This window comes from Macrobrachium nipponense, chromosome 43 (assembly GCF_015104395.2).
Source record: "Macrobrachium nipponense isolate FS-2020 chromosome 43, ASM1510439v2, whole genome shotgun sequence".
Taxonomy (NCBI): Eukaryota; Metazoa; Arthropoda; class Malacostraca; order Decapoda; family Palaemonidae; genus Macrobrachium; species Macrobrachium nipponense.
In genome coordinates this window covers 47460428-47482927 of record NC_061104.1, presented here as the reverse complement: position 1 = coordinate 47482927, position 22500 = coordinate 47460428, and the positions used below count along the sequence as shown (strand labels likewise).

Sequence of the window (22500 nt, the reverse complement as noted above, 5' to 3'; positions counted from 1 at the left end):
AACAAAAGAAAGTCATACATTGGTATGTCATTAGGCTATCGATATGAACAAAAAGAAATTAAAATTTTACAAATTTTCTTATTAGTCATCATTATTTTAAAAAAATAAATAAAGGAAAATCATACATATATACATAGTCATGTCATTACCTATTGGAACAAAAAAGAATGGGAAATTACAAAGATACATTGATATCCCCTTTTCTATTAAAAACCAAATAAAAAGAATTTAGGAACAGATATGCCATTAATATTAAAAAAAAGGAAACTCATATAGATATACTGTAGTTATGAAATTGCCTATCTAAAAAATGGAAAACTATAGAAACACTGTTAGGTCTTCAACTTTAAAAAAAAATAATGGAAAATCATTGATATATATCATCACTGTCAATGTCATCCTCCCTAATATCAATATCATCACTGTCAGTTTCGTCATCTCCAATGTCAGTAACAAAACTTTCAAACATATGCTCTCTAGCAACATCTTTCCTCCTATAATCATCTTCTAATTTCTTAACGTGGTGAAAACATTTCTTCCAGTCTTCTGTTGTAACTTTGTCTATCGCCAGTCTCGTAAGCTGCTCAACAGTTTTCAAAGATTGATTTGCATTAGAGTTATTTTTTCTGATATCCCCCTTTATTTGAGCCCATATAAGTTCTATGGGGTTAAACTGACAATAATATGGTGGCAGTCTGAGCACATCATGACCATTTGCACGGGCTATCTCATCTATCACATACCTCTGTTTTTCTTTGTGACACTTGGCAATCTGCAGCAATTTTGGCTTTGTTGCTGATGGGTCGTGGGTGACGTTATTAGAAGAAAGCCACTCTATGACTTCACTTTTTCTGTTGCTGGTTGTTGGCACTTTATTTTCTATTTTGCTATGGTAGGGAGCATTGTCCATTATGATTAGAGATCTATCTTCTATATTAGGCCATAGTTGTTCCTTAAACCACTTTAAAAACCTTTCATGGTCCATGGAATCATGGTAGTCCCCTTTGGCACCATTTTTTGACCTAAACAACAATAGCGCATCTTTGACAAACCCCTTCTCACTCCCCGCGTGCACCACAATAAATCTTGACCCCTTACAGTCTTAAGTTTGGGTCCTATTTCGCCTTCACCCGTTGTCCAACACTGACGTACACATTCATTTTGGTTTATCCAAGTTTCATCCAGGAATACTTCAGGTTTACGTTCAGTTGGACTACAATTCCTATTCTTTTCAATTAACCGTAGGTATTCAGTTCTCGCTGCCACTATATCATCACGTTCCATTAAAATTGCTCTTCACTCGTCTCTTTTTTGTACCGGAATCCAAGCCCTCTCACAATTTTCCATAAACGTTGTTCTTCCACCATTAAACTTTACCGGGTCTTCCTTCACTTTTTCCAGTTAGGGCATCTAACGTTGGGAGCTCTCCTCTCTCGTAAAAAGACAAAATCTCCTTCCGAATACACTCATTTTCAAAAACTATCCACCTTGTCCTTCACTCGGAGGTCCTTCCTTCCTGGGATATACAGGTGAAGCGAAGGGGACGTTACCACACTCAGATGACTGTCGCTTGATTATTTTCACTGTGTTGGTTGGCACTCCTGTAGCTTTGGCGGTCTTCTCAAATACTTCATTTCCTGAGTCTGCTCCCCACTGTGAGCTGAAGTAACGATGAACATTCATTATAATGTTGCGAGCTTGACTTGCAAATCTGGAAACGGTGCGACGAATGGTGCTGTCATCTCGAGACATCTGCTTGAAAAGAAAAAAGAAATCTTGCTTAGTTCGTTGCTGTTTATTGCTCCACTGAGATTATTATTTCATATCACTCAATTAAGTCTCTGATATCTCTTTCGTTTGAAAATATATTCCATATAAGAAAATTAGAAACAATATGTTGAAACCAACCTCATTAAAACTAAGGATGAGCTGAAGAGGGCGAAGTAGGTCCGTAGATTTCAAATTCATTCCTAGACTGAATTTCCCGCCCGGCGCCCGCCCGCGGCCAGCCTACACCTCTAACGATACCAGATGCATCCATCTGATTATTTACTTTTTTTATCAGATATGTCCAGAAATACGGACATATATGATATTTGAGTAAAAATGTTCGAAAGTCATAATAGGAATTCTATGAATTTATTTATAGAAAATGTAATGACATAATAATTCGGTGAATACATAGCCTCGAAATTGCAAACTTCTCATATCGCCAATTGGCAACTGCAACACGCCAACGGCTCTAGCTGAGAGGACCAGACCCAACGATGTGTCTCGGCACTATTGTCAAACCGAGTCAAGCACGAATGCAACATAATAAGACATTATTCTTCATTTTCTCTTTACATTATTACACGCATCTAAATCTGAAAGCACCACCGTATTCAGGGTGATTTTATTGTTTAATAACACAAGATTTTATTTTATCTTGATCTCATGAATTATGCAAAATCCGATGATGAATAAAAACAGGTATAAAGAATGAAAGTGTTTCTCCCTTCACTTCTACTCGTTGTAATTCCTTTGTATTTTAACTTATTGATTTCAGGAAAAGATTATTTAATTGTACATTTAATACCGAATCCTTTGGTATGACCAAAAAACTTTCCTATCTTTTGTAAAACGTGAGATAAATGAAGAAATGTAAACATATTGCTAGTTTTCTAAGCTACAAACGAAAATATGACCCACTGAGCTAGCAGCCTGCCTCCCGCTACCAGCCAATCAGAGGCCGCCAACAAACGTCCCGTAGGCGCAAGAATCTACCTTAAATGAATCGACTATAGATAGATAAGGGCTATAGTAGGTTCACATCAACCTTGCATTTGATGTCAAGGCCCGTCCCTTACGACGCTCCTGATTGGCTGTTGATAAGCCAATCGCAGGGCTGGAAACTCCCAGTCTCTCTCGAGCGTTCACATAGGCAGGGTGTATGTTCCACCTCTTCTGAGGGATACTTTTGACTGACTTATCTATCAAGAGAGGTGGAACATACATCTTGCCCATGTGAATTCTCTCGAGAGACGAGTTTCCAGCCCAGCGATTGGCTTATCAACAGCCAATCAGGAGCGTCGTAAGGGACTGTCCTAGACATCAAATGCACGGTTGATGTGAATATACTATAGTAATGTTTATATCTGTTCGAGAGGCTATATGTTTTCAAGAGTATTTTGAGTAGAGTTTGTTTGAATGATTCTCTGAAAGACTTTCCGTGACAAAAGGAGATAATAAAAAATGGAGGTGAATGATGCATTGCATAATTTTGGTTTTGTAAGATATGTCATTTACTGTTGCTTAGGCCTTTTTACTCCATGTCTGAACTATTGGTTCAACATTTTCCGTTTAATATAATTACCTTTAGGGAAGTAACTGCAATATTAAAAGGTTTTCATCGTTAACTATTTAAGGATATAAAATATCAGAAGTGAACTAGGAAAGAAACTTTAATTATATATATATATATATATATATATATATATATATATATATATATATGTGTGTGGTGTGTGTGTGTGTGTGTGTGTGTGTGTGTGTGTGTGTGGTGTGTGTATATATATATATATATATATATATATATATATATATATATATATATATAATATCTATATAGAATAACTTGATCACGAAGTATATAAAACGTGATGCTATGTATAAATAAAGGTTTTTTTGCCACGAAGGAAAAAAAATGAAAAAAACGAGTTAGCCAAGTACTTTCGGTCCTATTCGGACCTTTTACTGAGGCCGCAAAGTACTCGGCTAACTCGTTTTTCATTTTTTTCCTTCTTTTCCTTCGTGGCAAAAAAACTTTTATATATATATATATATATATATATATATATATATATATATATATATATATATATATATATTAGATTAAAGTAAATTAATAATTTGTTAATTATAATTTGTTAATAGTTGTCCAACCTTTTGATCTTATTTTAGGTTAAGTTTTTTTTTTAACAAGTTAGTATCGTTTATTAGTTCGATGAACTCTGTAAGGGAGTCATATGACTTCGTAGTTTTGCTTTGTTTACCGCCTTCTCCCCCGGTATTAGTGAACCATTGAAGTGCCGTATTAACGATCGTTGTTTTTCTCTCCTATGAGCTGTGTTGACTCGAGTGGAAGGCTTGATCGTAAGGGTGGTGATTCGTGACAGAGTTAGTTCGAGTTCCTCCTCACATCCTGACGCTTAGCCACCTTATATATGGTCACTTATGCAGTTTTGTATGGAGATTTGGATCACGGCTTCTTCAATCCTTCGCTGCCTTGTGTGTGGTCGCTGGTGTCTGTCACCCGCGGCATTCGTCAGCCACGCCCCTTCCCTCGTTCTTCGGAAGGATTCCGAGCGAGTGGCCCGTATCCACTGGGAACGGTGCAGTTTGTGTGCGTGCGAGATCCGTTGACGTCCCGGATTCTCGGAGGCTACCACCCTTAGTATTCCAGTGTTATTTTGGATTGCCTGCTGGCATTGCAGCTTGACCCAGTTGACCTGCTCATCGGCGTCAGTGAGTTCTTGGAACTCGTGGAGACAAGTAGGGCGGCTTCTACAGGTATGAGATGTTTATAGCTATTTAAGACGATCGTGAATCGCTGAGGTACCTGTAGATTGCACGCCCCTGTTTGCAGTACGGTCTTCTGGACCTTGTATGCCTGAAGAGACGGTCTACTAAGCCTCTTGTGGTTGAATCAGTTTGTAAGATTATTTTCATAATTTATTATTTATCTACTTATTATAATTATTCTTAATATATTCTATTCACTAATTTAAGTTTTGAGTATAATTTAGTCTGTATGTGTTAGGTAGGAGTATTATTAAGTTTCCCTCTTATTTTCTCTTGCTTCCTTCTGCCTAACTTATTTTCTTAGGTAGTTTTTTTTTTTTGTCTGGCCAGCTATTTGGAAGGTACCTACCTGAAGACATACTTAAAAATATCCTATTTCTTGGTTTAGGGTTTAGTTTAGTTATAGGTGATCTTTTAAAGATCTTAAGGTTGGTTTTTCCCTTGATATATATATTAATTTTGATTATTAATTTTGCCAACGCTACCTTTTTCTTGTGTAAATAAATATTGTTACTTTTGTGAGGTGTTTGCTCTATTGTTCCTAAGTTGCTGTGTTACATTTCTACTGACCGCAAATTCTGAGTAGAGACAAGAACCCTTGAAATTACGGCCGTAAATAAGGTCGTAACAATCTGGCGACCGTGACAGGATTTGCGCTCAGGTGTACACAGTAATTGGGACTTTGGAACGCTCCTCAGTGGGGGTTATAGTATTTGTTTTTGGAAATACCTTTCTCTCCTACCACTATGGATAATTTGGAAGACTTTGAGTTTAGTCCTGCAGAGTTCTTAGGGTCTGCCGACTGTATTAGGCATTTACCATACTAGGCAAGGAATATCTGGTTAGTTGTGCTAGGTGGTTGGGTATTCCGTTCAAAATGACGGATACAAAGAGAAAGTTGTTAATAATGGTGAAGAAGTAGTTGTTGTGCAAGGTTTGGCTGAAGCTGAGGGATTAGTCGGGGAAAACATTAGTGATAAAGGTAGTGAATTAGGAAATGATGATAGGTTAGTTGTAGATGATAATGGTATTAGTGGTGGTGCAGGTTTTTCTCTATTTGATGATCCTCCTCAGACTGGACTCATTTATGAAGGTCCAGCCAATTTGGTGCCAAGAGGAAATATAACTACAAACCCTTTCTTGACTGTAGAGAATTTAGGGCCAGCAGTGCCTACAATGCCTGTAAATTCTGAATCAACGGAAATTCAGGAATATGATTTAATTTGTAAAAAAATAGAGTTGTTGAAATTGGAGCATGCAGAGAACGAGAGGGTGAGGAGGCATGAGATAGAGATGGCCAACCTTAATTTGGAAATGGCTAGGTTACAGGGGACTCCTAACCAATTTAGCACCCCACGAGGTAGTCAGCCTGATAGGTTTAATATTGGGGCTGCATTAAAATTGGTCCCCATTTTTGATGAAAGGAATGTTCCGGAATTCTTCAAGGCCTTTGAGAGGGTGTCAGCTCGGTTGTCTTGGCCACCAGAGATGTGGACAGTGCTGATTCAGTGTAAACTGGTAGGCAAGGCAATCCGGGTATATAATGCCTTGGAAGAAGGGATAGCCAGGGATTATCACAAGGTAAAGGCACTAATTTTAAAAGCCTATGATTTGGTCCCTGAGGCATACAGGTTAAAGTTTAGGAATTTTAATAAACATCCTTCTTTATCGTATGTAGAATTTGCCAGGTTCAAGGAGGAACAGTTTGACGACTGGTTGAAAAGTCGTCAAGTTGTCACTTTTTCTTCCTTGAGAGAACTCATGCTTTTGGAGGAGTTTAAGAAATCTTGCTCCAAAGAACTAAGAATTTATCTGGAAGAATTGAAGGTCACTAATTTAGGTAAGGCAGCTCAAGTGGCTGACGAATTTGTCTTGACCCATAGAACAGGTTCAGGCAATTTCGCCAGCAAGGATATGAATAGTAATAATGTAGTAAAGTCAGGGAATTTTCATAAAGGAATAAGAGGCGATAATAATAAGCCTAAGAATTCTGTGGTTCAGAATAATTTCCCTGTTAGTAAGAATGGAAAATTCATGAGTAAACCTGGTACTCGTGTATTTTCCAATGGAGGTAATTCTGGAACGAGAAATAGTAATATGAAGACTTGTTTCTGGTGTAATAAACCCGGTCATTTCCAAGCTCAGTGTCACGCCAGAACAAATTATCTTCAAAGGAATAATCCTGTGGCTTTAATGCCAAGTGCATCTCCTGATGTAAAATTACCGATAATAAAATAGTGGTAGTGGTGGTAATAGTACGCCCGGAGATGGAAATAACTAATCCACAGGAATGACTAAAATATGATAAAATACATATGGCCTGGTAAGTAATTTATAATTCCGTCATTATTGATGTTAGGTTTTTTTGAGAGATACAGGGTCTGCTCGGTCGTTAGTGCTGGAAAGCAGTTTAAAAGGTTTGGTGAAAGTATTCAGGGAACTTTATTGTTCTGGGAGGTTTCCCGAACACAATAGTTTCAGCTCCTTTAGTAGAGGTAATGTTGTCATTCCCTGGGTATTATGGAAAGACCGAGTTGGCCGTTGTCGAGAGTCTTCCTATAGCTGGTATTGATGGCATATTAGGAAATGATATGATTAATAGTGATGGCCAGGAATTATTCCCAATATTGTCAATCAATAAGTGTCCAGTAGCAGTTACCACTAGAGCTGCCGCAAGAGTTGCAGACTTATTAAATAATGATGAGTTAAATTTGAGTAGTTTAGAGGTAGACGTAGATGTAGGAAGACCCCGGGTCTGTAGTAAGTAGTGTAGTAAGTAGTGATAATGTAATTCCTGATTGGGATCGAGCAGCTTTTATTGAAGCCCAGAAAGAGAGAGTTTTAATTTTGATTTAGGTGATACTTCTGACTTGACGAGCCTCGATTCTGGGTAAAAAGGGGCATATTATATAGGGTGAGTCGTCCCCTGGTTGCTACTGATCCCAAATGTCCGTATGAGCAAATAGTGGTGCCCTCTCAATTTCAGAGGCAAATATTAAATTTATCTCATGATGATTCATTCTCTGGTCATTTTGGTGTCTGGAAGACGTTCCGTAGGTTGGCTAAATGTTTTTGGTGGCCAGGAATGAAATCGTCAGTAAAACAAATATGTGAAAGAATGTCAGTGTGCCAAGTGGTAGGTAAACCTAATCAAACAATTGTAAAATAAAGCACCTTATATCCCATACAGCTATTGGCGAGCCATTTAATGAGCTTGGTAGTTGATATAGTAGGCCCTCTGCCTAAAACTAAAACAGGTTTTATCTATTTACTGACTGTGATGGATCGGGCATCACGATTTCCTGAAGCCATTCCCATGAAGAAAGTCACATCTAAGGCTGTATTTGACCAGTTGGTAATTTTCTTTTCGAGGGGTATGGGATCCCTCGTAAGATACAAACTGATTGTGGAACTAATTTTACTAGAGAGTCAGGGAGTGGTGGAAAGATTCCATCAAACTCTTAAATCAATTTTAAGAAGATTTTGTTATGAGCATGGAGAGGAATGGGATAAGGGTCTTCCTTTTTGCTCTCTTTGCTCTTAGAAGTCATCCAAATTCATCCACGGGCGCTGGCTCCTTTTGAATTAGTCTTTGGACATAAAATACGGGGCCCTTTAGAAATTTTATATGAGGTTTTGGAATCTGATCAAATAAAGGAGACGAAACGTGGTGAATTTGTTGATAATCTTAGAGGAAAACTTTCTAGCGCCTGGAAGTTTGCTAGAGAAAAATTTAGCTAGCTCTCAGGCTGCTATGAAGATTAATTATGACAAGAAAACTGAGCACGGTCGTTTGAGCCTGGGGAATTAGTTTTGGTGTTGGGTACTGATTCGGATAACTTCCTTGAACCAAGGTATAAGGGGCCTTGGAAGGTGTTGAGAAGGTATCCGATCTTAATTATGAAATAGAAGCTCCCGGGACCAAACGAAAGTGTCGAATTTTTCACATTAACAGGACTGAAACCTTATGTGTCTAGTAGATCTGATCCTTTGGAAACAGGGTATGAATTCGGTTTCTTTGGTGGCAGAGGTGCTTCCTGATGGGTCTGAGGAAATAATTAATCAAGTACCTTCAGATGCCTCTATCCAAGAATGTGCAATGTTTGAATGGGTTAGATTGCGCATCTGAAGCATCTTGATCTAAATCAAAGAAGGGAAAATGGAAGGGCTTAATTCGTTCTTTTTTTTCAGATTTGGTTCAGAGATTCTCCCGGATTGACCAGTTTAATTGAACATGATGTGGTAGTAGGAGAAGCTTCACCAATTAAACAAAGTCCTTATAGACTAAATCCCACTAAAATGGATATAGTCAATAAGGAAAATAGAATATATGCTGAAGCATGATTTAATACAACCTTCTGTTAGTCCTTGGAGCTCCCCTATAGTATTGGTGAAGAAATCCGATGGACAGTATCGGATGTGTGTGGACTTATCGTAAAGTTAATACCCATACTAAAAACATGATTCCTTTCCTCTTCCAAGAATTGACGACTGCATAGACCGCATTGGTTCAGCAAAGTATATTACAAAGTTGGATTTGCTCAAGGGATACTGGCAAGTTCCTTTGTCGGATCGAGCAAAAAGAGAAATTTCAGCATTTGTCACCCCATTCGGCTTGTATGAATGCAAGGTCATGCCTTTTGGGATGAGGAATGCTGCTTGTACTTTCAAAGATTAATGAACGCCTGTGTTGGTCTGTGGGTTAGAAGGTACCGAGATCTACATAGATGATCTTGTTGTTCACAGTAATGATTGGAAAACTCATTTACTCAGGTTGGGTAAAGTTTTTGAAGCTCTCCGTGCTGCGGGCTTAGTCATTAACCTCGCTAAATGCGAATTTGGGTAAGGCCACAGTTGTGTATCTGGGTCATGAGGTTGTCTGGGTCATATAGCCCCGAAACAGGCTAATGTCGAGGCTATAACTAATCTAAAGAGACCGTGCAATGTCCGAGAAGTTCGAAGGGTGCTAGGTATGACGGGATACTATAGGAGGTTCGTTAGGAACTTTCTGACATTGCTCGTCCCTTGAATGATCTTTGCTAAAAAACAAAAAAAAAATAGGAAATTTATTTGGACTGGCGAGTGTGAAGAAGCATTCATTAAAATTAAGACTATTCTTATGTCTAAACCTATTTTGATTTCTCCGAATTTTCAAGCTCCCTTTATAATTGCTGTTGACGCTAGCGATGTAGGCATTGGAGGCGTCTCTTTCAAAAGGGTGAGGACGAGGAGGTGTACCCAATATCCTACTACAGCAAAAAGTTGTTAACGGCAGGAGCGTAAGTATCAACTATTGAGAAAGAGGCTCTCGCCCTGAATCCGTACCATATCTCATTTTAAACCATACTTAACTAATCTTTCTTTTCCAGTGGAGGTATGGACGGATCATAATCCGTTAGTGTTTATTGAACGGATGAAAGGTCTAACCAAAGGATTTTACGTTGGGCCTTGCAGCTGCAAGAGCTCAAACTTGGTAATTAAACATATTAGTAGGATCTGATAATAGATCCCGCCCGACACCTTGTGTCTAGGATGTAAGGTGTTTATTTTGTTGTTTGGTCTTTCCCTGCCTCTTTCGCCCTGCTCGTTTTCTCTTTGTTGTTCATTTAGAGTGAAAGCAAGTGCTAACTTATGGTTTGTTCCGACGTTGTTCGGTTGTTTCGTTATTTATATGATAATTGTGTTTTTTTTTTTTTTTTTTTTGCCAGTGTTGTTTTTAGTGTAAGTATTAGTTGTAAGAAATATTCAGTTCTATATTAGTAATAGTTTCTTATTAGCTGATAGGTGGGTCTTTGTGCCATTTATATCTTTAATTTTTAGCAAGAACTTTTGGAATTTCAGAACTTTATCATTTTCTGTGATTTAGTACATTTTGTTCTTCGCTTTAGAATTATGTTCGATTAATTTTTATTTTATTTCCAGGCTTTGTATTTAATTAGACTGTTTATATATTGTATGTTTAATTGAGGTATAATTAATGCCGACCTTTTTATTTCAGAATGTGTAATGCACAATTGTGTGTGCTTTATTAGATAACGATTGATGCTATTTTAAGATTTAATTGATTCTTTAGGTTGTATAAAAAATTTTACTCTATTTGATTAAAATTTTTTTTGTAGGGGGAGAGAAAGGTATTAGATTAAAGTAAATAATAATTTGTTTAATTATAATTTGTTAATAGTTGTCCAAACCTTTTGATCTTATTTTAGGTTAGGTTAAGTTTTTTTTTTTTAACAAGTTAGTATCGTTTATTAGTTCGATGAACTCTGTAAGGGAGTCATATGACTTCGTAGTTTTGCTTTGTTTACCGCCTTCTCACCCCGGTATTAGTGAACCATTGAAGTGCCGTATTAACGATCGTTGTTTTTCTCTCCTATGAGCTGTGTTGACTCGAGTGGAAGGCTTGATCGTAAGGGTGGTGATTCGTGACAGAGTTAGTTCGAGTTCCTCCTCACATCCTGACGCTTAGCCACCTTATATATGGTCACTTATGCAGTTTTGTATGGAGATTTGGATCACGGCTTCTTCAATCCTTCGCTGCCTTGTGTGTGGTCGCTGGTGTCTGTCACCGCGGCATTCGTCAGCACGCCCCTTCCCTCGTTCTTCGGAAGGATTCCGAGCGAGTTGGCCCGTATCTACTGGGAACGGTGCAGTTTGTGGCGTGCGAGATCCGTTGACGTCCCGGATTCTCGGAGGCTACCACCCTTAGTATTCCAGTGTTATTTTGGATTGCCTGCTGGCATTGCAGCTTGACCCAGTTGACTGCTCATCGGCTGTCAGTGAGTTCTTGGAAACTCGTGGAGACAAGTAGGGCGGCTTTCTACAGGTATGAGATGTTTATAGCTATTTAAGACGATCGTGAATCGCTGAGTACCTGTAGATTTGCACGCCCCTGTTTGCAGTACGGTCTTTCTGGACCTTGTATGCCTGAAGAGACGGTATACTAAGCCTCTTGTGGTTGAATCAGTTTGTAAGATATTTTCATAATTTATTATTTATCTACTTATTATAATTTATTTCTTAATATATTCTATTCACTAATTAACAGTTTTGTTGAGTATAATTTAGTCTGTATGTGTTAGGTAGGAGTATTATTAAGTTCCCTCTTATTTTCTCTTGCTTCCTCTGCCTAACTTATTTTCTTAGGGTTAGTTTTGTCTGGCCAGCTATTTGGAAGGTACGACTGAAGATATACTTAAAAAATTCTTCTGGTTTAGGGTTTAGTTTAGTATAGGTGATCTTTTTTAAAGATCTTAAGGTTGGTTTTTCCCTTGATATATATATTAATTTTGATATAAATTTTGCCAACCGCTACCTTTTTGGCTTGTAAATAAATATTGCAATTTTGTTGAGGTGTTTGGCTCCTATTGTTCCTAAGTTGCTGTGTTACATTTCTACTGACCGCAAATTCGAGTAGAGACAAGAACCCTTGAAATTACGGCCGTAAAAATAAGGTCGTAAACAATATATATATATATATATATTATTCATATATATATACATATACATTTACATATATATATATATATATATATATATATATATATATATACACACATATATATATATATATATATATATATATATAATATATATATATATATATATACATATATATATATATATATATATATATATATATATATATATATATATATATATATATATATATATATCTTATATATATTTATATGTGTGTGTGTGTGTGGGTGTCAATGAACGGAAAATTGTATTTCACGTTCATAAATGAAATCCTTAGCGTATTGCAAAAGCGATTTTCACGGAACAAGTAATCGGATTCACTGTCACCTGAGACACGTGACTATAGACTCGTTTCTAATTCATATTTATTTTATAATTTATGCATATAGTCATTTCCGCTTTTATTCATCTCTGTTACCTAATAGACTGTAATTTATATTTATTTTATGATTTATGACTTTGTCACTTTTCATTCATTTCTCTCATTTATTTGATGTACTTTTGCTTACGTAACAGATTCTAATTATATTTGTTTTATATTTCTTGTATATTGTAATTTTTGCATTTATTGATTTTGATTTTGTTGTCATCTTTAATGACTTCGAGGATTGTTGAATATGAAGGAAATAGATAGTTTATCAATGTAGAAATTACCGTGGCTGATTGATTGATTGACTTATTTTCTTCATCGGTTCGTTTACCTTTTTAATTTTCTGTAAAGTAAAACTGTTGTACCGGCCGTGTCTGTCCGTCTGTTCTGAGATCTTAAAAACTACTGAGGCTAGAGGGTTGCAAATTGGTATTTTGATCATTCACCACCCAAACAACAAATATACAAAATTGCAGCCCTCTAGCCTCAGTAGTTTTGAGTTTATTTACGTTTAAAGTTTGTCAAAATCGTACTTCTGGCAGCGCTATACGTACTAACAACATAACATAGGCCACCACCGGACCCTTTCTGAGTTTCAAGGTCCGCGGCTAAGAGTTTTGTTGGACGTGGCTGAGGCCACCACTGGACAGAAAACTCGATTGCGCCGAAGTAACTCCGGCACATTTTTTGCTTGTTTACACTTGTGTTTACTTGCAAATGATTGGTGTTGATTTTTGTAAATATTTATTTATTTATATACTCTGTTTCACTTATCTATTTTATCAGTTTCTTTGCTTCACGGGAGATAATTTTATATTTGTTGGTTTGTCGTGAATAATCTTGATTATCAGCCGTTTCTAACGGCCAATTTTATCCAGAGACTAATGGAAAAGAATCGAAACCTTGAAGAAATATTTTAAAATACATTTAGAAGTTGTTATGTACTACAGACTTACCGTAAATTTAGTTTTATCGAATATTTTTCTTTATATTTTTCATCCAGTTTCTAAATTTGAAAATATATGAGGTTTTTACCTAGTGGCCTGAGTAGGCAGGTATCGCCAATGCCCTGACTTAACCATATAATTTTTTTACCTAGTGACCCGGTAGGTGGGTATCTCTAATGCCCTGACTCAACCATATAAAAGTTTTCCTTAGTGGCCCAGTAGGTAGGTATCTCTAATGACCTTACTTAGCACAGAATGGAATTTGGGGAATGCATAAGAATAAGCTTCAATGTGAGATAAGTTGAAAGTGTTATTTTTACTTTAAAAAAGCAAACATTCATTTAGGAGAATCTTGAAAAGCCATTGGCTTTTGAAGAAGACTTCCTTATAGGCCTATGTTACTTTTATGTTAAAAAGGCGAAAATTCATTTGGGAGAAACCTAAAAAGCCATTGGATTTTTAAAGAAGGCTTCTATAGGCCTATAATATTTTTACTTTTAAAAAGTAGAAATTTGGAATAAACCCGAAAAGCCAATGGCTTTTAAAGTTTTCCATTATAGGCGCCTATGTTATTTTTACTTTAAAAAGTAAACATTTTGGACAAAACTGCAAAGCCAAGGCTTTTTAAAGGAAGGTTCTTTATAAGGCCTAGACTTTTACTAAAAAAAGACAAAAAAATTGGAAAAAATTTGATAAAGGCCATTGGCTTTTTCAAGAAGGCTTCTATAGGCCTATAATATTTTTACTTTAGTAGAAATTTGGGATTAAACCCGAAAAGCCAATTGGCTTTTTTAAAGAATCCTATAGGCTATGTTATTTTTACTTTAAAAAGTAAACATTTTGGACAAAACTGCAAAGCCAATGGCTTTTAAAGAAGGCTTCTTTATAGGCCTATGTTACTTTTACTTAAAAAAGACAAAATTCATTTGGGACAAATTTGAAAAGCCATTGGCTTTTTCAAGAAGGCTTCTATAGGCCTATAATACTTTTACTTTAAAATGTAATAATTTGGGGACAAAAACCTGAAATGCCCAATGCTTTTTAAATAGTCTTCCTCATAGGCCTATGTTATTTTTACTTTAAAAAGGGCAAATATTTATTTCCGACAAGGCTTTGAACGTCCATTGGCTTTTAAAGAATGCTTCCTTATAGGCCTATGTTACTTTTACTTAACATAGGCAAAAATTCATCTGAGACAAATCTGAAAGCCCATTGTCTTTTAAAAGAAGGCATATGTTATATTTTTACTTTAAAAAAGGCAAACATTCATTTGAGACCAACCTGAGAAGCCATTGGCATATGAAGAAGGCTTCATTATAGGCCTATATTATTTTTACTTTAAAAAAGGCAAACATTTATTTTTGACAAGGCTTTGAAAGCCCATTGGCTTTTAAAGTGAGCTTCCTTGTAGGCCTAAGAGACTTCATTCCCATTATTGAGAAAATAAAAGCAAATAAAAAATTCTTCAACGTTACAGTAAAGAGAAATTTTGAAAATTACACTTCAATCCCAATAATAAGAAAAATTGAAGCAAGTATAAAATTGTTCAGCTTTATAGGAAGCAGAAATTTTGAGAAAAAAAAATAGATACTGTCATTTCATTCTGCACTCTGAAACATTTTTTTAACCCTTTTTTCACAAATTAAAAAATTATTCTAGTTCAGCTTACTTTTGAGTTTTACTTCCCGGACGACAGTTGCTATGCGGCGTGATCGTTATGGTCTTTGCCTGCCACCTCGGTGGCCGCGAGTTCGATTCTCGGCCATTCCATTGAGGGGTGAGAGATGTGTATTTCTGGTGATAGAAGTTCACTCTCGACGTGGTTCGGAAGTCACGTAAAGCCGTTGGTCCGTTGCTGAATAACCACTGGTTCCATGCAACGTAAAAGTACCATACATACAAACAAGACAGTTGCTGTGAACATTAAATAATGTCATATCTCATTTTTCTGAGCATTAAACAATTTAATATAATATTTATAGATGTCTCTCTTTTTCTCTCTCGCAGCGGATGTCGTGGAAGAAGGGGAGCCGCGATTCGTGGCCCCGATCGAGAACGTCACGGTGTCCGTGGGTCGCGATGCCAAACTTTCCTGCGTCGTGGAAAACCTCCATGATTATAAGGTGAGTCGAAACTAAATTTAATTATTAGCCATCTTTCAGTGTCTTGTGCATAAGCTCAGGGTTGTGAAATATAAGGAACATAATATGCCCTTGATGACTTCGAAGCGCCTCAGTGGCGTGATCGGTATGGTCTTGACCTGCCACCTCGGTGGCCGCGAGTTCGATTCTCGGACATTCCACTGAGGGGTTAGAGATGTGTATTTCTGGTGATAGAAGTTCACTCTCGACGTGGTTCTGAAGTCACGTGAAGCCGTTGGTCCCGATGCTGAATAACCACTGGTTCTATCCAACGTAGAAACACCATACAAACAAACAAACAAACCTTGATGACTTCGGGGAGTGTTGAATATGAAGGGAATGGAGAGTTGAGAAAATATGTTCTTTTTAATAAGAATCCTGTGATATAATTTGTAAGTGTATTGTTTCTAAGCTTAGAGACGCGAAATGTAAGACTATATGTCCTTCGTGGCTACAAGGTGAGATGAATATAGAGGAATTAAAAGAAAAAATGTGAGGATTTTCAACTTACATTTAATATGTCCTCTATAGGAATCCAATTTTTCAGTCTTGTACCTAAGCTTAAAGACGTGAAATATAAGAACATATGCCCTTCATGGCTTCAGTTAGAGTTGAATGTCTAGAAAATGGAAGAAAAAGACACGGCTTTTTTTTTTAACATTTAATGTTTCCTCTTTAGGAATCTAATTTTTTTTATCTTGTTCCTAAGCTTAGAGACGCGGAATATAAGGAACATATGCCCTTCATGACTGCGAGGAGAGTTAGTTGTAAAGGAAATAGTAAGAAGAAATTGAGGAATTTCATCATTTATTTCATATTTTCTTTTTAGTAATCCTGTCTGTATGTTCCTCAGGTATAGGATATGAATATTGCAGGAATACATGCTTATTTCTTCCATCGTACTATCTACTCTCTCTCCTGACAATTATTTCTTACGCAACTGCGAAGTTTTCCTCCTGTTACACCTTTCAGACCTTCTTACTCTTGAATGACCTCATAGGTCCCAGTGCTTTGCCTTTGGCCTAAATCTTTTATTCCAGTTCCTTCGTGATTACATAGCAGCTGGAAGTGAAGGGAATATAAAGTCGAAAGCGAAGAGTGGACAGAGTAGATTAGGAATATAGAAATCTTAGGAATTTTAGTATTCTGTGATTGTTAGCTAATTCAGAACTGGAAGAAGTTTGACAATAGAACCACGTATATATATATATATATATATATATATATATATATATAATATATATATATATATATATATTTGTATATATATATATATATATATATATATATATATATATATATATATATATATATATATATATATATATATATATATATATATCCTTCTGCAAAGGATGTTGTTATATCGAATTTTGTGTTGTTTTTTATGCGAATTTAACTACGTATTTACGATAGGCCCACTATTGATATTTTATGAATGGAAGCAAATCACATTAACATTCCATTGAGGAGTTGAGAGATGTGTATTTCTGGTGATAGAAGTTCACTCTCGACGTGGTTCGGAGGTCACATACAGCCGTTGGTCCCGTTGCTGAATAACCACTGGTTCCATGCAAACGTAAAAAGACCATACAAACAAACAAACAAATCCGTTAAATATAAAAGTAATATATATTTATGATCTGGAGGACGCTCCACAGTGGTATAAATGCAAGTTCAGGAATCGGTGATTGAAAACTTTTTAAGGGGGGTAAATTGGTTTCCAAGGATTGTTAGCTTGTTATGGGTTGTGTTACACACACACACCACACACACAATCACACATTATATATATATATATATATATATATATATATATATATATAAAAACTTTGATTACCCAATAATACGGAAGGTTCAAAAGAGTATATATATACATAAACTTATAACCTCACTTGTTAGCCGAATCGATAACATCACTGAAGTCCTGATTTCTTCTCTATCCTCTGGGCGGTGGTTCGAACCCACGAGAGGACGAAATTATTATCAACTAAAAAATTCCCTTCGGTTTACATATATGAAAATATATTAATTCCGGGGTAGAGCGAATTAGATATTAAAGAACATTTGTGTGTGTGTGTGTGTGTGTGTGCTTGTATATTTCTCTCTTATTTTCCTCTGCTTCATCTTCTCGCTCAGCATCAGTGTAATTCGACGTAAATCTCCCCGAATCAGCAAATCAGGCAGAGCAGCCAGCCAGCCAGCAAGCCAGCTCGCTCAGGTTTTGCGTCATCTCGTTCTCCAACGTCCTTGATTTAATCCCGCCTTCGTCCCGTCTATGATATTTCTGGAGAGGTTCTCAGCATTTCTGGAGTTTTTTTTCCCAAACGCAATATTTATGTTTTATTTTTTTCGTTTTCCCTGCTTTTATTCATGTTAAATGCCTACTCAAAAATGAGAACATCTTCTCGAGGGATAGAAGATTTTTTGACGCTTCGTACGAAGTCGAAAAATAATCATTTTAACTTCAAGTTCTAGCCTGGCTTTTGCCAAAGTGGTGATGGGTAATTATAATTCTCTCTCTCTCTCTCTCTCTCTCTCTCTCTCTCATACAGAGAGGAGTTGATTTCAATGTTAGGTACTTCCAGCAGTTCTATGCCTTGAGTCCGTCTGAAGGAATGGAGTTGATAATTGGTTTACAAATAGCTATATATATATATTTTCCTTTAATTACTGATATGATTCCTCTTCTTTGTCAGAGATCGTGAATTTTATTGGATAGATCTTAAATAATTTTAAAGCAAATCAGTTTTATTTTGTACCGTTGTTCTTGTACTGTGGAAAAAATATTTTTAGCAAGAATTTAATACAGTATGATTCATTTTTCACGGGCTCGTCGGGGCGCGGTACGCGCGCTGGAACGGCGGTGCTGCTTCTCCCCTACCCTCCCGATCCCCTATCTACTCCGTTCATCCCGGGGCGGACAAACAGGTTGAAAGAGGAGGGTGGATTTCTTTCCTAGATCCACTCGAATTTTTTTTATCATTTCATTATCTGAAGGGAATTTAACAGTGATCTGAAGGAATGAAGGAAGTTCAGCAAACATAAAAAAAAAACTTTTAACAAACCGACTATTTATTGGCTGATGTTACACATTTACTTTGGATCATTCACATCTATTGTTGGGCATGAATGTTACCTGTATGAGTAACTATAACAGCGTCATGCGTGAAGCTATATTGTCAATTATATGTTTCCCTTCTCCTTCAACCAGCTGCTAAAGGAGTTAGTATCGGGAGACAATATTTCTCTTGTATGATCTAAGGATAATCACCCCCTATAAATCGTTGTATATGACTTTTATCTAGTGGGTTTCCTCTGCTTTTCTTTTTGGTAGACGTAATCATAATTAATAAGAATATTACCTAGATCATGATTTCTAGACCACGCGTTTTTATCACCTGGCTGATCTAAGACGCCCTAATTTAATCTAAGTTTACCTCTTCTAGATGTCCTCAGTGCCCTTGTGCATTTCCCAAATTAAATTTTTTTTTTAATAGGAGAGTGCACTTTTTTAAAAGCGAATTTCATTTTTTTTATTTGAGGGTTAAAAGGATCTAATATAATATATATAATAGTATATAATATATATATATATAATATTATTATTATATATACTATATATAGTATATATATGTATGTATGTAATGTTATGTATATATTTATTAATATTTATATAATAATTATTGTATTATTTATATATATATATATTATTTATTATAATAATTATATATATATATAAAATAAATATATTATTTATATATTATTAATATTTATATATATATATATATATATATATATATATTTTATATTGTAATAACTCGTAGGAATATGATTGAATCTGCTTTTATCAAATGTCACTGTGACTTAATGGTAAGCCAGGGTATGTACAAACTGGACCCGTTTGTTGTTAACGAGATTTGTAAGGTTGTTTCTGTTGAACTGTTCTGTATCTGCTGTACTACTTTTAACCGGACTTTGAATACTTTTTTTCAATTTTTTCAATTTTATGTTTACTTTGTTAGATGTTCTCTGTACCTCGAAAATGTGTTGAAATAACACGAAAGCGCTCGGTACGCTTCTTTTATTTTTCCTGTGGCCTTGGCTGAATATATACACACATATATATATATATATATATATATATATATATATATATATATATATATATATATAACTTGGACGTCTTGAATTTGGGAAAATACACACACACATACATACCTTTTCACCCTCATATAAAAAAAAATTGAACCTCATTTTTAAAAATCTGAACTTAAAATATATAAAAAAAATTGAACTTGAAATTTAAAAAAAATTGAACTTCAAATTAGCGAAGTTGAAGTTCAAATTAGAAATGCTGACCGCCAATTTAAAAACGCTGGATTTCAAATGGAAAAAATTGACATTCAATTTGAAAAAAAAAAAAAAATCTAATATCATCTGAAAGCGTGTAGAAAAAATAATGCTATAGCCTGTTACCAAGAAATCACCTTCCGTTCAGTCTTCGTAACATCATTTCCGGCAGTTTTGGATTTTGAGCTTCTTCAGTCCATAGTTAAACGTATATCTTAGTTTTAGCAGACCACTGAGCTGATGAACAGCTCTCCTAGGGCTGGCCCGAAGGATTGGATATTTTTACGTTGCTAGGAACCAATTGGTCACTTAGCAACGGGACCTACAGCTTATTGTGGGATCCGAACCACACTATATCGAGAAATAAATTTCCATCACCAGAAATAAATTCCTCAGATTCCGCGTTGGCCGAGCCGAGATTCGAACTCGGACCACCGAATTGGCAGCCGAGTGCAAAAACCACTCGTCCAGCGAGGAACTTCCAGTCCATAGTGTTGATATCATCCACTCTTAAACAAAATCACATCGTGCGGACCCTCCTCAGGCTCTCTGAAACCGTCCAGTGGGAGCCACTTTACTGTGATGTGCACCCTGGCGTGGTTGGTATGGTCCTTGCTTGCCACCTCGGTGGCCGCGAGTTCGATGCTCGGGCATTCCATTGATGAGTGAGAGATATGTATTTCAGGTAATAGAAGTTCACTCCCGACGTGGTTCGGAAGTCACGTCAAGCCGTTGGTCCCGTTGCTGAATAACCACTGGTTCCATGAAACGTAAAAACGCCATCCAAACAAACAAACAAAACAAACACCGATGATGAACAGATGCTGATTAAACATTGTACGTTACTTTAAATGCCACAACCTGACGCACGATGACACTCCTGTAAGTTGGGTAGGATTGGTTCCTGCCAATTCGCCATCCGTGTTCGAGCCAAATTAATCCAGGTTTCCCATTCATCTTTTCCTGGATGTTATTTCGGTTTTTCACAGATCTGCTAATTTCATACAAGTCGAAAATACCAATATTGCAAGTTTGCATCATATAATGTTTTTCCGGTGCAGTATTAAAAAACCCACTTCGTTACCGAGAATTTATTAGTTTAATAACGTAAAAAAATATCAGTATTGAATATAAAAAATAAAAACATTTGATTATGAAATCTATTAATTTAAACACGTAAAAATACCAGTATTACAAGTAAAAAAAAAAAAAAAAAACTGGGTTACTGAAATGGCCGTGCTATGCGTAGCATCAGTTGCTATAGTAGATTCACATCACCCGTGCGTCTGATGTCTAGGCCAGTCCCTTACGACGCCCCTGATTGGCTGTTGATAAGCCAATCACAGAGCTGGAAACTCTCAGTCTCTCGAGAGAGTTCACATAGACAGTGTGTATGTTCCACCTCTCCTGAGGAATACTTTTGAAAGGCATATCCCTCAGAAGGGGTGGAACATACATCCTGCCTATGTGAACTCTCTCTCTCGAGAGAGAGTTTCTTGGAGCCCTGTGATTGGCTTATCAACAGCCAATCAGGATCGTCGTAATGGACTGGCCTAGACATCAGATGCACGGGTGATGTGCATCTACTGTAGGAGGCCGAAGGATTTGCCAATAAGGATACGATGAGAAGAAATCCTACAAGCTACGAAATAAGGCTTGCTACGCGCATTCAGATGATATTAATTTTTATTTTTCAAATTGGATGTCATTTGTTTTAATATGAAAGTTAACTTTTTAAAATGAAGCTAAATTCTTTGTTAATTTGAAGGTGAAAAGATGTAGATAGATAAACAGATAGATAGGTAGATATGGAAAGTGAGCGGATTAACCAATACTGTTATTATTTTCATTCGTTCCTTTAGCCTCCTTCCTTTAAGTGGCTCGGCAATAAAAGTGATAACACCAGATACAGAAGAGACCCATAACAGTACCATAAACACCGGGGCAATATCCCGTTTTCTTAATTCCCGTTTTCTTAATTCCGTTTTCTTTTGCTCTGTCAATCTACGTAACACCCTTTGAGCCTCTTTGTACACAAGCGTGAAATGAACGTACCGTTATTGTCACTTTTTTTTTTTTTTTTTTTTTTTTTTTTTTGTCAAACTGATAAAAGAAAGTATTTTATTTTTTCATTCTTTCTAGCAGAAGGAAAAGTAGTTTATTCCTTATTATATTATTTTTGATTAAATTTTTTTTTTATTTTATTTTATAAGGGAATTATGGTGCTTGTTTATATTTTGAAAGTAGCTTAATCCGTATTTTATATTTTCTCATTTTTTCCTTTGAAACCGTTTGTGAAGGAAGCATGTAATCTGTTTAAAATGGTATTTATATAACTTTTTGTAAGGTAGATAAATGTATTTTTCTATTTATAGTGTTTTTATTATTTATTTACCTAATGCAGTTTATGAGGGAAAGATAATGCTTGTTTATATGTTTATATTCAGATACCTTTTCGTGAAGGAGAGAATATTTTCTAATTTTAGTTTTTTTTTATAATTTATTTATTCCATATAGTGTATGAAGGTGAGCTGTAACTTTTTTAAATGTTGTTCAGCTCTTCCTGTTCGAAAGTGAGATAAATAAATTCATTTAAATATTTTGTTTTCGTTTTTGCTTTTATCATTTATCATTTCGTGTATTT

General features: G+C 36.0%; 1 protein-coding gene across 1 annotated transcript in view; it reads left to right on the top strand.

The window, feature by feature from the left end:
- LOC135213963 (neurotrimin-like) overlaps positions 1-22500 on the top strand; it is a gene marked incomplete at its 3' end in the record, with an annotated part of 736001 nt that overhangs the window by 570193 nt on the left and 143308 nt on the right. Inside the window, 1 exon segment of the mRNA XM_064248042.1 lies at positions 15370-15485. Coding sequence (XP_064104112.1) covers positions 15370-15485 — 116 coding nt within the window.